General features: G+C 32.0%; 1 protein-coding gene across 1 annotated transcript; it reads right to left on the bottom strand.

Moving 5' to 3' along the window:
* Positions 1-9,609: 9,609 nt before the first annotated feature.
* MMDH1 (Lactate/malate dehydrogenase family protein) lies at positions 9,610-11,935 on the bottom strand. Its single transcript, XM_078994730.1, has 7 exons — positions 11,604-11,935; positions 10,947-11,120; positions 10,666-10,834; positions 10,507-10,568; positions 10,294-10,418; positions 10,097-10,214; positions 9,610-10,000 (listed from the first exon to the last, which is right to left on the bottom strand). The coding sequence occupies exons 1-7, from the start codon at positions 11,856-11,858 to the stop codon at positions 9,860-9,862; spliced, it is 1,044 nt and encodes a 347-aa protein (XP_078850856.1). The 5' UTR covers positions 11,859-11,935; the 3' UTR covers positions 9,610-9,859.
* Positions 11,936-16,772: the final 4,837 nt, after the last annotated feature.

Below are 16,772 nucleotides of genomic sequence, written 5' to 3' on the forward strand. Positions count from 1 at the left end.
AGAAACTTTGGAAGGTGGGCAAAAGTGCTCCAAAATTTGCTCACGCATCTGTGCCCAAGTAGTAATTGCACCGGGTAGAAGTGCTTTTAACCAATCTTTCACAACTCCCTTGAAAGTAATGGGAAGCATTCTAAAAAGCACCATCTCTCTTGGAACATTAGGGACATTGAGGTAATTCGATATGTCGTTTACTGTGTTTATATGCATCCTCATGGTCTTTCCCGGAAAATGGAACGTCTTTAAGCGCGGAAATAATATCTCCTTTAAGCTCGAATATGGTAGTGGTTGAAATTATGGGTTACACTAAACCGGGACCGGTGTCTTCTCGGATTCTCTTCTTATATGCCTCCATGGACATATCAGCAATGTTTTCCATCTCGTTCTTTGGCTCATCCTCAAAATCGCTTTCTTCAAACTCAGGTTCAGTCTTGTATTAGGTATCTTTTGGATTAGGATTTTGTTCAAAGCTTTCAATCTTGCTCCCTTCCTTCTTTTGACTGTTGGACTCATCCACGTTCTTTCCTTTCTTCTTTGCAAAAACATATTTAAGGTCCTTAAAAGGTGACTTATTTGGCAGTTTAGATTCTCCTACGTTTTTATCCGTCTTTTTGTGAAGGGCTGACTCTGGATCTTCAAGTGGTGGTATCAAAGGTGTGTTGGATCCTCGGATCATGAACTACTGCAAGATAAACAAAAATAAAAAAGTAAAAATGAACAAAAACTACTTTAAAAATTCCTACTGATTGCTTACCACGACGTGGTAAAGGGCACCACCTTGTATTTTGCAACTAATCTAAACATAAACGAAAAAAAAAAAACGAAAATAACTGATCTCCCGTCGTGAGCTTAAGGATCACGTCGTGAGTTTAGTACTGAAATAAAAACTAATCCAAAATTTTAACTTTTTGCAGGTTTTACCCCACAAAAAGGATCAATTAATCTAAAGCAAGTAAATTTAAAAATAAAATAAACCGTTCCCCGGCAACGACACCAAAAACTTGATGTGTCCTAATAGTTACACCTAATTTTACCTACTATCCTACTAGCTATTCGACCTAGGGTAGTGTACCCTTTCGCAAATAGTATAGCACAAAAGTTGGGTATCGATCTCAGAGAACGGAATGAATTATTTAACCTACTCACTATTAAATTAATAAAATTCTAAGAAAAAGTAAAATGGTTTTTATCTAATTTTGCAAGTTTAGACAAATTTAAATTATCAACAACTTATTCAATCAAATATTAAAAACACTTTTGTTAGTTCGAATTCACTTTCCCTCAATGGTTAGCTATTAATTATGGACAATTCTCGTTGGTTACCAATTAATATACTATTAGCAATTCAACTCCAAATTTACTAATTTTGAATCATTTCACGTAAAGTTGTGCATAGTCATACATAATTTAAACACATGATCAATTATTAAATAGGATTGGAGTTATGTAAGATTGAGTTAACAAACAAAATTATGTTCATAATATGTATTCTCCAGCACAGCCAAATTTAAATACTTTAATTACTTATCTAAGATTGGTTCGATCTTAGCTCTAATAATCTAATGGTCACTAAATTACTAGGTAATCAAATTCATGCATATTAATGGTCACTAAACTACACAGAATATGAATTAAAGCAATCAAGTATCAAATTTAGCATGCTAGGTATAAACAATCAAACACAAGCCATTAACCAACTAGAAAAATCCATACTAACATAACTAAACCATGAGTTCTAGCTTCATCTAGCTAACAGAAGCAGCTAGATTTAGCTACTCATAAAAACAATCAAACAAGTAAACTTCAAAATTAAAAACATAGTAATGTACCAAACTAAGAATAAAGTATGATCTTTTTCTTCTTCCTTGGGTGTTATTATTAGGTTTCTTCCCTCTTTTCCTCTGAAAAATGACTTTTGTAATCTCTACTCTCTCCATCCAACCTCTAAAATCCATAAGCATCAATAGTATTTATAGATTTCGAATTTACCCTCCTCGCATCGTGAGAAAAGGCTTCTCACGTCGTGCGTTTAGTATAAATCTATATCGAACACGGACTCTTGCCTCCTGATGTTTATCTTCTAGAACCTTAATGCTCACGTCGTGAGGTCGTCCTTTTTGCTGAAGTCTTCATCTTTTAAGCTTTGAACCTCCAAATTTCCAATCCTTGTCGCTTTTGGTCCTTATTCTTCAAGATGACTTCTTTTGGCTGCAAAATACAATTTAATCTTACAAGTACCATTTATTTATGTATATAACCAAAATATTAATCAAAATGTATTCAAATATTGCCTAAAAATATGTATAAATATGGCAATATCAATAGCGTACATTGTTCATATGTGCCAGAACCTCGAACCCTAATATTTAGGGTTTAGACCTTATTTAATCATCCTTAACTCTCATATCTTCTTCCTTTCATCATCCTCCAGCCCCATCTCAACCTTTGAGAACCCTAACCCTTTTGAGTGCGTTTGTGAGCCTTTAAGTGTATTTTGGTGACCTTGAAGGAGGAAGGAAGAATAAAATATCATCTTGGAAAAATGGAACACAATGGATCTAGAATCACATCATCATTTGGCATCATTTGGAGGTAAAAAGCCTTGAACTTGATTAATTGTTGATTAGATCTTGTTTAGCCCTGAAATGGTGTTATTTTTGTCCCATAAGCTTGGTATTATGAGTATGGATTAATCTAATCCATATACGTTGGCCTTACAGACATTTTGGAGCATTTAGAAACATAAAAATGTAATCTTTATTGTTAGTTTCCTTACATTTATAAGTTACAAGGTCTTAATGGGTTAAGTAGTTAGGATTTTTGTTGCTAGGCACTTACTAGCCATGCATGGCCATAAAGTTGGAAACTTTATGGTTAAGGATATTATTTTAAAATTAGATCGGGGATATGTTTAAAAGAGATAAAGGATTAAGCTCTTAATAAGAATGAAAAATACCCAATCATGTATGATGGGTGTAACCCGTGTACCCTGGTGTACGACATCAACCCAGCCCGTTTTGGTCAAGCCTCGTGTACATCGTGCATACCAGCTGAGTACGTTGGGTGTACTGAGCTCTGTTGACCATGTTTGACTGTTTTACTTTGACCAAAATTTCACCAAGTTTGACCTAAGGGTATTTTGGGTATTTTGAGTTGTATTTGAGATTGGTCAGTATTTGATAAATAGGTGACGAGTAGAGCTGATATTCGGAACAGAGACCTATTCAGCTATTTGATCGAACTGAGAGGTGAGTTTTCCTCAATGTACTTATGGGTTGAAGGCAACCATGTCGGTCCACTAGGTTATATATCCTGGTTTATAGGATGGTGTTATGTTGTTTATATGATTGATTAGTAGATCTGTATGATTATATGTATTTTTTGGATATGTGTTTATGTTTATCTGTTACATATGTCGACATATAATGGTTGGTTTGAGACAGTTTTGCTTTATGTTGAAGGCTAAGATACACGCGGAGGTCCGGATAGGCATTAGGCCCTCCGAGGTGGTCCATTCAGGCCGAAGGCCCAAAGAGTGGTCTAGATAGGCTGTAGGCCTGGTGAGGCAATCCAGTCAAGTTGAAGGCTCATATTTTCATGTTGTTGTTTGTTATGTTATGTGGTAGTACTTTAGGGGAACTCACTAAGCTTTGACTTACGGTTTTTGTTTATTGTTTCAAATACTTCAGTTGATCATGGGAAAGCGATGGTGTGATCGTGCACATCTTCCTGTTTTTATGATATAACATCTTGGGGAACTTTGATTATGATTATACTTTTGAAATTATGGTTTTCTAAAAACTATATGGTTAATGGGTAGTTTCTAAATATTTTAAAATTTCTAAGATTTTTTGGATGTTACAATAAATCTTATGATAAATGCAATTCCAATTTGTCAAGATGAATGACAAGATTGCTATCTTATGTTGTGAATATATATGTTGAAATTAGTTCAAACTAACAGATCATTCAGATTGACAAAAATGCATACTGATTCAAATACATCAAAAATGTTTGGGTGAAATGTATTTGTGAAATCATAGTTTTGGATACATAATTGAGAAATGCATTACCAAGTACCTAGTTGGATCACATTTTGGATATCATTTAACCATAAGTCTTATGATAAATGGAAATCTTATTTATCAAGATAAATGATACATAGATCACTAGGTGATAATTCTTTTGGAATTAGTTCACACTAATGGAACGTTCATATTAACCATGATACATGGTAAGACGAACTTCGTATGAACATTATTCTGGAACCTTTCGATTGTTTAGGGCAATCATAAACCAAAGCTAAGAATCAATTGGGCAATGGGATGTGATACCCACATCCATCAAGGATTTTGAGCATCTTAATCCAAACTTTATCGATCATCTAAGGCATTGTGAAACTGATTCAGAAGTTGTCTCCATCCAGAACATTGTCACAAATAGTTTTGGTTGGAAAAAGAATCAAATCATTGTTTGATTTAATATTAGATTATTTGTAGTATGTTTATAAACAATTCAGATACTGTACCATGAATAGTTTTATGAGAAGTCCTTTGGTCGTATACCAACTAAGAAGGTTTATGAAACACTTTATGAAATATGAAGTGGGATTTACTCCTCACTAGCATATTTGGAAGTCTAGGATTATGAGGTTTACATTCTTCATGAAGCACTCGACAATCTAGAAATTAGAATAGAGATGTGTTATATCATTTGACAACCTATCAAACATTTTGGATAGTTGTTTAACAAGCCATCTAAGAACAAAGTGTATGTTACTCGATGGGAGTTATTCCAAGAGATGGATCCAATATCCAAAAGGGCTAGTAGGAGCCATATTGATATTGATAAGATTTAAGAGTCAACTAAAGAATAACCGAAAATTGGTCCTAGCTTTCAATTCAAGGTTGAAAGAGCTATTGAGAAAACTAACATACCTTCACCTCTTGCTTATAGATTTGATAAAGGACGTCATGTTCCTGGTTATATAGAGTTTACATTACTGAGGTTAATGAGTCGCTTATAGGTAGCAATCAGAGTACACCAACTATGGGAAGCCATGGTGGACCCTAAAGGCAACAACATGGAAGGAGAACATGGAGAGCAAGATTCAATCCATGCATGTTAAAACTTAGTAGATCAAGCACTTGGCCTTAATTATTAGGAGTAAGTGGATCTTTAAGAAGAGACAAGCATAGGATAAGAATAAACACAATCAATCCAAGATAGGTTGTGAAGGAAGTGTAAGCTTCATAAGTTCATTTATAGACTTAAACAAGCATCTTGCAACTGGAATCCTTGTTACAATAAGAAAGTTCAAGAAGTTTAAATTTTGAGAAACATACACTCACACACACACACAGATATATATATATATATATATATATATATATATATATATATATATATATATATATATATATATATATATATATATGGAAAAAAAAAAAAAAACCCTAAAAAGCATAAAAAAGAAACATAAAAAAATACTTAGAGATCACAAATATTTTTTTTTTTTGAGTTTATATTCTTAAAAATAAAAGGCTTTATTATAAATCCGGTGAAAAAAAAATCGATTTTTTTTTTTTTGGTTTTTTTTCAAAAAAAAATTAGTGAATTTATAATAAAACCTGCAATTTTTAATAATATAAACTCCAAAAAAAAGGTTTGTGATCTCTAAGTATTTTTTTATGCAACATTATCATTTTTAAGGTTTTTTTCCCATAGAACCTATATATATATATATATATATATATATATATATATATATATATATATATATATATATATATATATATATATAATAAAAGTAAATTATTTACTTTAGGACTTAAAGAAGCATTGTATTTGTTCTCTTAAAGAATAATTGATTTTCTTTAAGAGCCAATGTTAAATAAAGCAGCAACTTAATCTATGTTAAGTGGGGATTAGATTAAAGAATGATAGATTAATAGAAATTTCAAATATTGTTATTTGTATATCTTGCAATCCCACATCGGTGGGTATCAAAGAGCATAACTATCTTAGGTTATATAAAATAATGTTCATTTAATCACTTTTAGCATGAATTAGCACATTACTGTCGAGTAATACGGTATATTAGTAAGTTGGTTTTTTAAAAGGAAATCAAACACTTATTGTTTTGAGTATTTAAAAAAAAAGGTTTTATTGAAATCTAGGTTTTTTATTAAAATATATTTTGAAAGTGGATACCCAGAATTGGAGCCAGAACCACCGGTTCAGTTTTCGGTTCCAAAATATTGAGAACCGATATAGCCGGTTCCAACATCTTAAGAACCGCCAGTTCCATCAAAGTTAAATGGGTACTCGCTTATGCTCACCTCTAATATTAATAATTAAATGTGTACAAAAATATTAATGGTTAAATGTGTACAAAGTAAGAAATATATTATTTTATTAAGTCATTTTTATCGGCTAACCTGGAGTAGTCTGTCATAACAACTGAATGTGTATAGTTTAACAAGTTGAAGGGGTAAATGTAGACGAAAAAAATTCAGTAACCAAATGTATATAAATCGAAAAATATATTACATTTTAAGTCATTATCCCATTAGACTACCACAATCAATAACCTTAGGTTTATAATTGACTCCTCTCAAAATGGAAATTAAAACAATTCCTACACTAATTGTAGGAGTGTAATGACAATCTTCCAAAGAATGAATGGTACTTTTTTTTTTCAATATTTGATTCTTTATAAACTAATCACCCTTTTGTTTAGATAAAAAAAAAAATAGTTATATAAAGACTTAAGATCCACACCAAGGTCTTATTGTCATGTTTTATTGATCATACACACAATAATAAATTTAACTGGTAGATTAAACTCTTAAAAAAAGGGTCACTGCAAGGTGGTGAGCTGGAGTCCAACCAGCCTTGTCCCAATTACCATTAGGTCGAAGGGAACGCCAGCCCAAGGGCAGCGAGGACAAGCCTATTGGGGGATTTTAATTTTTAAGTTGAGTGGTTAGGACTCATTTGTCTGTTTCATTTAGTACAACTCTTTTAGGATTTGGTTGTGTCGAGACGTTTTGCAATGTAAAAATAAAACAAAATACAAAACTTACAACAAAAATGCATCCCAAATTTTACAAACAATTTGTCAAAAACATGAATGAACCCATCATAATTTTATACCAAGGGTAATGAACAACCAAACAAATCTAATTGGGTAAATGGTACAAAAAACACTCTTTTTACACAGAAATTTGATTTTGACATCGTGTTTTTTGTGTGTCAATTTTGACACTGTGTTTTCCAATTTGTTACAATTCTGACCACTTGACCGGTTAACCAGGTTGCATGATGACGTGTCAGTTTTGATGATGTGGCATGCTGACATGATATACTAACGTGTCACAATTGAATTTTTTTCTCACAAAAAACACTACGTTTTCATTTTTTTTCGATTTTGACACTAAGTTTAATTTTTTCTTTCAACTTTGACACTATGTTTTTTTGTTCCAAATCGAACATCATTTTTTTCAATTTTGTTCAATGTTGATAATTTTCTATTTGAAACCGTATAAATATTTTTTTAATACATTTAAATCGTATAAATATGTTTTTTTTTCATTTAAAACCATAGTTTTAACGCGTTTTTTTTACACTCAAACCATATTTTTATGTATAAATATGTATTAGTTATATAAAAATTGTATTTTATATTAAATATGCAACTGTAAAATGTGTTTGGAGGTTTGGAGGCGTTTAGTCGACCGAAACTCGGATATCAAGTTTGAAACCCATCAAATTTTTACATTTTATTAGAAGCTTATGGTTAGTTTAATTCTCATGATATAACTAATGTTTTGAATGTAAGAAAAAAAAACACATTGTATCTAAATAAAAATGTGGTTTTTAAAAGAAAAAAAATATGTTTATACGGTTTAAAATGTAATAGAAAAAATATATTTATACGGTATCAAATGAAAAATAGACAAAATTGAACAAAATTTGATAAATGATGTTCGATTGGAACAAAAAAAAAACATAGTGTCAAAATTGAAATAAAAAATTAAACTTAGCGTCAAAATCGAAAAAAAGTGAAAACTTAGTGTTTTTTGTGGAAAAAAAAATCAGTTTTGACACGTCAGCATATCATGTCAGCATGCCACGTCATCAAAACTGACACGTCATCATGCTACGTCAGCATGTAACCTGGTTAACCGGTCAAGTGGTCAGAATTGTAAAAAATTGAAAAACACAGTGTCAAAATTGACACAAAAAAAAACACGGTATCAAAATCGAATTTCTGTGTAAAAAGAGTGTATTTTGTGCGATTTACCCAATCTAATTTGGGAAAAAGCAACGCATTCATCCTAAAGAAAATTTGAATGGTTTATTGTATTAAATTATGCACGTAATTTAATAACACAAATATATTTTCTAATATAAATTTATTACAAATCATTTAACTGTTAAAATCAAATTTTTAACAAATCTTGCATTTTGACTACTCTTCAAAATTGTGAATAACACAAATAACAACAATCTAGATACAACCATTGATGTAACTATCAATTATAAAGCATTAATAAAACTCTTTTATTAAAATTAAAAAATGCATTTATTTAATGTCTTATTCAAAACAAATAATAAAATAGACTATTTTTTTATATTTTAGCTGATAAATAAATTCTGGATCTTTGATGGTTTTTAATGTGTGACCCCGTAGTCTCCTACATAATTGGAGTACATTAATTTGGTTACTTTGTTGCACAATATTTCCAACATGCACAAGTGACAGAATGTTAGTATGTAAGTACACCTTGGGAAAGATCTAATGAAAACTTTAAACCAGTTTATAGTTTATAGTGATTCTTGAACATCCCAAATAAAGTTTATAAAATAAACATAAAACTGTGATTAATATAACAATAAGAGAAAATATTTTTTTGGGATAATTAGAGTTTGTACAATTATGGGTTTGTTACTTTGATAATATGCAAATGTTGTTTATGTCTAACCTAATAACACAAATGCTTTGGCCATTTTCAAGTGTAACTGATGTTCGAGTTTTTTTATATGCGAGAAACAAAATTTGTGTTTTGTGTCCACAATCTTGCAAAGATGAACTTTTAGTCTTACATTCTCTTGAATGTCCAATAACCCATCTCAATGGTTCAGCATTAAGGCATTTGGTTCGTTATTTATCTACCTCTGAATCGGTCAGCTAAAAAGGCTATGAAGTCTGAACCATTAACTTGTGGAAGATTTCCTTATTACCCTAAAACCTAAATCTTCCCCCATGCCACTCTCGTCATTGTTTCTTAAAATCGTTTTTGCAATTTTGTTTAATTACGTTTACAAGACTACTGATGTTTGTTTCTAATTTCTTTGGTGAAATTTAATTTTGTTTGTAAAAAACTGTTTCTATTTTTGTTTTTGAAATTATTATATTGGTGATTTGTGTTGATGTTTGATCCTCTTCTGATCATTTTACTTGATTTGTGGTTTTCCTTGACATAGATTCCAAAAGACACTATATGACAATGGTTGGTGTAAAAGAAGATGATTGACCAAGGACATAACAAACAAAAGGCTTAAGCATATATAGAGTAGTTCCTTTTGATCACTAACTCAAAATAGTTATTAAACAACAATTCAAAGTCCCATGAAATAAAATAAAAAACAATCTAACATTCTTTTTCGGTATTATATGGGCAAGGTAAAGACATCTGCCTTCCCTTTTTATTTGGCAGGTAAGTAGTAAGCCTAGTGCCTCCTGAATAACACTCTCAGCAAAAGGGTACAACAAAAGTTCACTTCACATCAACCAAATGTCCAAAACTGTTGACAATTTTTTTTAAAAATAGTGAATGCAAACCACCTGAGTTAATCAACTCTGGTTAGCAAACTTGATTCCCTTTTCAATGGATGACTTCAGCTCTGGTAAAAGGGCTTCCAAGCCTTGCTTCTCAAAGTCTGATAGTGACCCAAGCCCAAAAACTTCCTCTACACCATTCTTCCCAAGTCTCACCTACAACAACAACACATTTATTTATTTTTATTTTTAAATAAAAATTAACATCTTTTTAATTCACTGGTTATAGTGAAACTCTGAAACTGAAAGTACCTTTGATGCAAAGAATGGTAGTTCAGTTACATTTGATTGCACAAATGAGCATTCAACAACATCTGGAACCCCATTAAGACCTTTCAAACAAGCATCAGCAAATATTGCTCCAGCATAACTGCATACATTTCATTTAAATTGTAAATTTAGTATTACATATGATATGTTATGATTCAATTTTGTAAAGAAAAACTTACGCCATGGAGAGTGTGGCTGAACCCTTTCCAGCTTTAGCCTCCACAACCTCAGTTCCACCATCTTGAGTTCTTTTAGTTAGAGCAACTATTTCTTCATGAGATAAACCATTTGCTTGTGGTGTAGCCTGAATTTACAAACATTTATGAGTATAAATTATTGATAAGATACTATTATGTAACTAAATGTGAAATGAGTTGATGAACAAGTAATACCTGAGAGAACAAGGGTAGAATCGTAACACCAGCATGTCCACCAACAACGGGTACATTGACACCTAGAAGATTTGAAAGAAGATTGAATCTTTGAGAAGAATGTTTACATTGTATGTGTTTGAATTTAAGTAATAGATAATAGGATGTAGGAAAGTATACCAGCAACTGGAACTTTAGCCTTTCCAGCATAGAAAGTTTTTGCCCTGACAACATCAAGTGTTGTAACACCGAAAAGCTTTTTTTCATCATAGGTGCCTGCTTTCTTGAAGACTTCAGAAGCAATGGGTACAGTGGAGTTGACAGGGTTGCTGATTATGTTAACCAATGCCTGATAACAACACCATGTTCAAGATTGTTATATGTGTTGAAACATAACAAAAGAAGTATGTAATTTTTGACTGAATCTAGGAATTGCAGAGTTGAGATAGATGAGTACTCACATGGGGACAATACTTGGCGATACCTTCGCACAGAGCTTTAACAATGCCAGCATTGATGTTGAAAAGATCATCACGGGTCATACCGGGCTTCCTTGGTACACCAGCTGGAATAATGACAACATCAGCTCCTTCTAACGCCTTTCCCAAATTTTCGTCACCCATATAGCCAACGACCTATGCAACAAAACACCAATACAATTACATTTCAGCAAATCAAACTTACTTTCCACCATACATAACACATGAGTAAGATACTGTGAGAGCAATGGATCTTATTCTAGTAAAGCTAAAATAAGCGAAGTTGTAATTATTAAACTGATGTTAAACCTCATTGAGTTGAGACTAAGAATAATTGTATGAAACAAGAAAAGGTCTTCAAAGAATAGCATGAGAGATCCGTAAAAACGCGGCGGCATGAACGAGGAGATTTTAATCTAATTATTTTTGAACAGGAACTAAATTGAATTGAACTAAGAGAAGATTAACAAAAAAAACAATCAGAATATAGTAGATCAAAAACCCTAGAAGTAAGATGTGAACGAAATCAGCTCGATAAAACGAAGAAAACGACTGGAATCAAAGAATCAGCATACTAGATCAAAAGTTAGAAACGGATGGTGGACAATAAAAGGCGGATATAATTTAGTTAGGGATAACCTCAGATCTGGTGTTGATGTGGCTGACATCAGCGGCGACACCGGGAGTACCGGCGATATCGTATAGGGAGAGGCTAGATACGAGAGGGTTTAATTTCATGAGAAGTGCAAGCGGCTGTCCGATACCACCGGCGGCTCCCAAGACAGCGACTTTACGTGCAGGAGCAGACTCCGATGAGTAACTCCGGTGGAGTAAAGCAGATGAAGAAGATTTCTGAAGGGAAGCACGGATCGATCTCAACATAGCCGTCCTCATTGTTTTTCTCTGCTTGCCGCTTTCTAGAGAGAGAAAGTATAGAGAAAAAGGGCTTGAAGACGGAGTATGATATAGAGAAAATGAGCCACAACTGTTGCTTTTTAGAAAGAAAAGTAGTAGCAGAGAGTGACAATAATGGTCCATGTCCTTTTAAAAACCTCCATTTTTGTCCCTCAAAATTATGATTTCTACCTTTGACACTTGGTAAAGAATTACATTTTAAGTCAAACTTTGTGTTTATAAAATATTTCATTTTAATATTTTTTTAATGATATTTTATGACAAAACCGAATAATGATATTTTATGACAAAAACAAATAATTTGATATTTTAATTTTTTTTAATGATATTTGTTGAGATGTGTATTGTATTTAGAAAACGAAATATAAAATGTGAGTTTATGTAAATACATGATGCATTTATCTACATACAAGTGATACAAAAAATGATCACCGGTGGACTTTAAAGCTAACATGTAGTTTTGTGACTTTAAAGCTAACATGTAGTTTTGTTAGTAAATGATAATAGTTTTTGACATGTTATATCATAGATAGAATCTTCTAAAAAGCGGACTTGAGTAATTGAGTTTATGTCAAAATATATTGAAACGGTTTTGAAGGTTAGAATTGATGACAATACAAATAATGCAATTAATAAAAAGTTAACAAACGTGAGTTTAAGGTCTATTTATCTTCACTTTCATATAATTAAATCAATTTTTTTTTTTTTAAAAAAAAACATTTTCGTAAATATATGATTTATAATTCCATATCTCAAATTGTTTATCTTTTTCAATATTCATCTCTTTCAACATTGATATATATATATATATATATATATATATATATATATATATATATATATATATATATATATATATATATATGCATTCATGATGTCATGATCTAAGCAAGTTTAAATTTTAGTTAAATTGGAAGGATCTAACTGGAAAGAAAATTCCTTGGCGACTTGCAAGTAAAAATAAAACAAATGTTTAGGGGCTGAGTTTGCAAGTCCCGGAAGAAATAGGAGGCTAATTTTAAAAGTGTGGAGGACTGATGGGTATTGTGATTCCCAATGTTATTTTCACAACCATAGATTTCCATTTGTTTATTCGCTAACGGCGTGATGCATTTAAATTTTGTGAATCTGATGACAAAAGATATAATCACAAAAATAATAAATATTGAAAAGATTATATGATTTTAAATTTTATTAATAATATTGTTTATTTTGTGAAAAAATTGCTATGAATTTATGAAATTGCGATGTAAGTTTTCATTTTCTGTTATTTATGTGAATGTTTAATATTTCAGAAGATAGATTGATGTTTTTGATAAATTTTAAAATATTAGTTATTTTGTGATCTAATTTTTCATTTACTTAGACTTTTTGTAATGCAAAAGGATTGGTCACAAGTGTGGTTCGTGCACACCAGTCCGAACCCTCAAGGTAGCTCCTGATCTTTGTTGTTCGTGAAACCAAAGACAATGACAACGTCCAATAGGCAGTCGGTCCAACCTTTCCCCTATTGACTCACGTTGACTAGTCGTTTAACTGCAACTTTTTTGTAAAAATTTTAATTATTTTTTTAAAAACAATCCCAATCAAAATAGAACCTCCCCCCCCCCCCCCCCCTATCGAAACCGCAAACCCGGTAATGTTTTTGCTTTAGACACAACTCCCAGGCAATACCCGAATATGGAATCACTTCAAGGTAGTTTTATGAATTTGCTCCAAACCGGTAACACTCTCATTTTTCGGATTTTGTATCGGAAACACAACCTTCACCACCACCACCCCAGCCAAAAAAAACATCCCAACCAATACCACCGATCGGGCGTCACGGACAGAAGAGGAAGAAAAGAAGTTAGTGGAGGCGTGGGTATCGATTTCTCAAGATCCAGTTGAAAGAGATAGTAAAACCTTTGATTGTATTTGGGAGAAAGTAAGAAGCTTGTTCTATGAATTAATGGGAAGTGAAAGTTAAAATATCGATCAATTTAGCTCAAAGTGGCGCGATTTTAGGCTGAAATGTACCAAATTTCGATATATTTATAGTAGCCTTTGATCAATAGGAAAAAACAACGACGACCCGCAAAGTTTTTCCATATCTCAAGTCGTGACTAAAAATGAAAGATGTTCCAAAATGGAAAGAGAAAATCGAAGGAACTTCATACACCTCTTCTGGTTCAAAGCGTTCAAGAAACTCCAATGCAACTTTCCAACAATGAGATAGGCGGACACACATAGACATCATCGATGATCCGATATATCTTGAAAATGAGAAACCTCTTCATCGGCCCATTAGAAAAAAAAATGGGTTCACTGGCTTCGAGATCTAGCATTATCGATCAATTTGAAGACATATTTGATCAGTATGTCCAAATACAAGAAAGCAAGCTAGAGATGATGATTCGGATGGAAAAAAAAATGCTAGAAGCTCACGCATAATTTCAAGAGGCACAAATGGCACTTTAAACAAAAACTGATATGGAGATATTGAAAATGAAAGCGGACGGTCTCGAAGGTAAAGATTTGGAGATTTTTCTCGCGATGAAAGAGTTCGTTCGAGCCCGATATAGGAATAGGGGTAGGTTTTTTTTAGTTATGTTCGACATTTTTATGTTTTTTTAACGTTTCATTTTTATTTTTATTTTTTAATTAATGGAATTTTTTAATGTAATATGGTATTTTAATTCAATAAAAAAAACTAGTTTAAAGAAAAGAATATGTTTTTAATGTATTTTGAAATTAAAAAAAAATAAAAATGATGTGATGTTGTGTTTTAGTGGTAAGTATCTCATGGTTTTAGTAGTAGGAAGTGATGATCAGGTAACACCCATCACTATAATGGTTAGTGGTGGGTATTATGGATGGTCTTATGTGATTGTCTAACATAAAAATCTTTGAAAGACAAGTACCTAAAAACACTATATTGATCTTCATTCTCTTGTCTATGAAAAGGGACCTAAATGGTAGGCTTCTCGGGTTACTTAGTCTTTTTTTTTTCAGTACCTCTCTTAAGCTTAAATTGTTACAATTTAAAGTTGTATGAATCTATACTGTTATAATGTGTTTCACTAATTTGTATGGTAAGATGTATTTTATGTGGATAAATTAATTTTTAAAATAAAAGAATCAACTCCTCTATATAAAAAAATAGGGTTATTAACACAACATGCCACGTTGGGTTTAATTGGTACTTGAACTTTTTTGAACCTCTTAGACCATTAAAGTCAAATTTTACATGTCAATTATACCATTTTCAAACTTGTGAAGAGGTCACCGGTTTATTTAAGGTGATGTGGACATTGATTTATGTTCCACTCTTATTAAAATGGCATGTAATCAATCAACTTGGTTAATAATCAGGCAACCTAATATTCCCTTCTTGTTCAACAAACATCTTCTACTCCGTCACTCTCAACTAAACATACGACATCATAAAACTCAGCGTTAAGCTCAACAACCACTTCCTAACTCAATCCCCACAATCGCCACCATCAATAAACTTTTACTCTTCATCAAAGGTTATATATATATATATATATATATATATATATATATATATATATTTGTTACCATAATACAAGCTGACATTGAATTTGGCCACGCTCCCCATCTTGTTCTCAAGCTCGTCGGAATAGGCACATAGAATTTTTTATTAGAAACACAAAAAAACAGATTATCGTGAGAGGTTGGTGCAGTTGAAGATGTAAGGTAAGATAGAGCCACGAAGAAAGACATTTTATAGGGAGAGGTTGTATATTCAGCCAATGTTGCAGGTGGGTCCAACTAGGTTAGAATAGAAATCGAAACATGGTTTTGAGAAAGCGAGTTTAGTCTAGTTATGGAGGTTTCTAATAGGGCCTAAAAGGATTTGAATATATGGGTTAAACATGATTTGTCTTTCTGATACGAGGTTATTGGAAATTGAAGGGATTGTGAAGGTCACATTTGGGGAGAAATAAATAGGGGTTTTTAGTTTTCATTTTTATCTCTCCTTAATGTTTGTATATAAATGATACATACAACAAAAGAGATCAAAAATTAACCATAAAGATCAATAGTAAACAACCATTTCGGCATAGCAAAACAACTCAACGGAATTAAATCTTAAAATTCCAATTACGTATTAATTTAATTCAACGAAATGACAATTGCTTAATCTTTCATTTCAATAAATATGTCAACTCAATTTTTTTGAGAAATTAAAATAGTGAAGATAAACTGGGAATTGAATGTGGAAGACTCCAGCATACATTAGTTTCTATAGTGAATGAAGAAAGCTTTAAATTTGGGAAAGTAATGTTGAGCAAATTAGAAAAATTGGAACCCTAAATTGCGAGTGGATATGAAATTTGTAGCCATGAAATTTCAAGGAAGTGGATGGTGGTGGGGGAGATGCAGGGTGATTCTTCATGAACAAAACCAAGAACATGGAAATGTATATATAATAATATCTTTGACTTTCTCAAGATCAAAGTCCACGTGGATATGTCCATGTGGTTGTGAAACCTTTGACTAATAGAAGTCAATATACACATCAACAATGTAACTGAAAAACCCAATAAATCTAAGCAAAATGGAATTTTAAACAGAGAAATTTCGAGTTTAGTAGTACAAGGAGTCAAATAAAAAAAAGTTAAATGGTCATTTAAAGTCAAAAGTGAAAACTTTCATGTGTTTTTAAATCAATAACCCTAACTACAAGAAAAATGGTCTTTAATGACATGTAAACCTTGACACACACTGATTTTATGCTATGCAAAAGTGTGTGTCCTAAAAATAATGTTAGCTTTCCCATAATTTGAAGGATTTAGGACACGCATTTTTGCACGTCCTAAAATTAATGTAAAAAAAACACATAGGACACCTATCTTAAAACGTGTTTCGTGTAAGCATGTCGTT

The sequence above is a fragment of the Lactuca saligna genome, chromosome 5 (assembly GCF_052625555.1).
Source record: "Lactuca saligna cultivar CGN05327 chromosome 5, ASM5262555v1, whole genome shotgun sequence".
Taxonomy (NCBI): domain Eukaryota; kingdom Viridiplantae; phylum Streptophyta; class Magnoliopsida; order Asterales; family Asteraceae; genus Lactuca; species Lactuca saligna.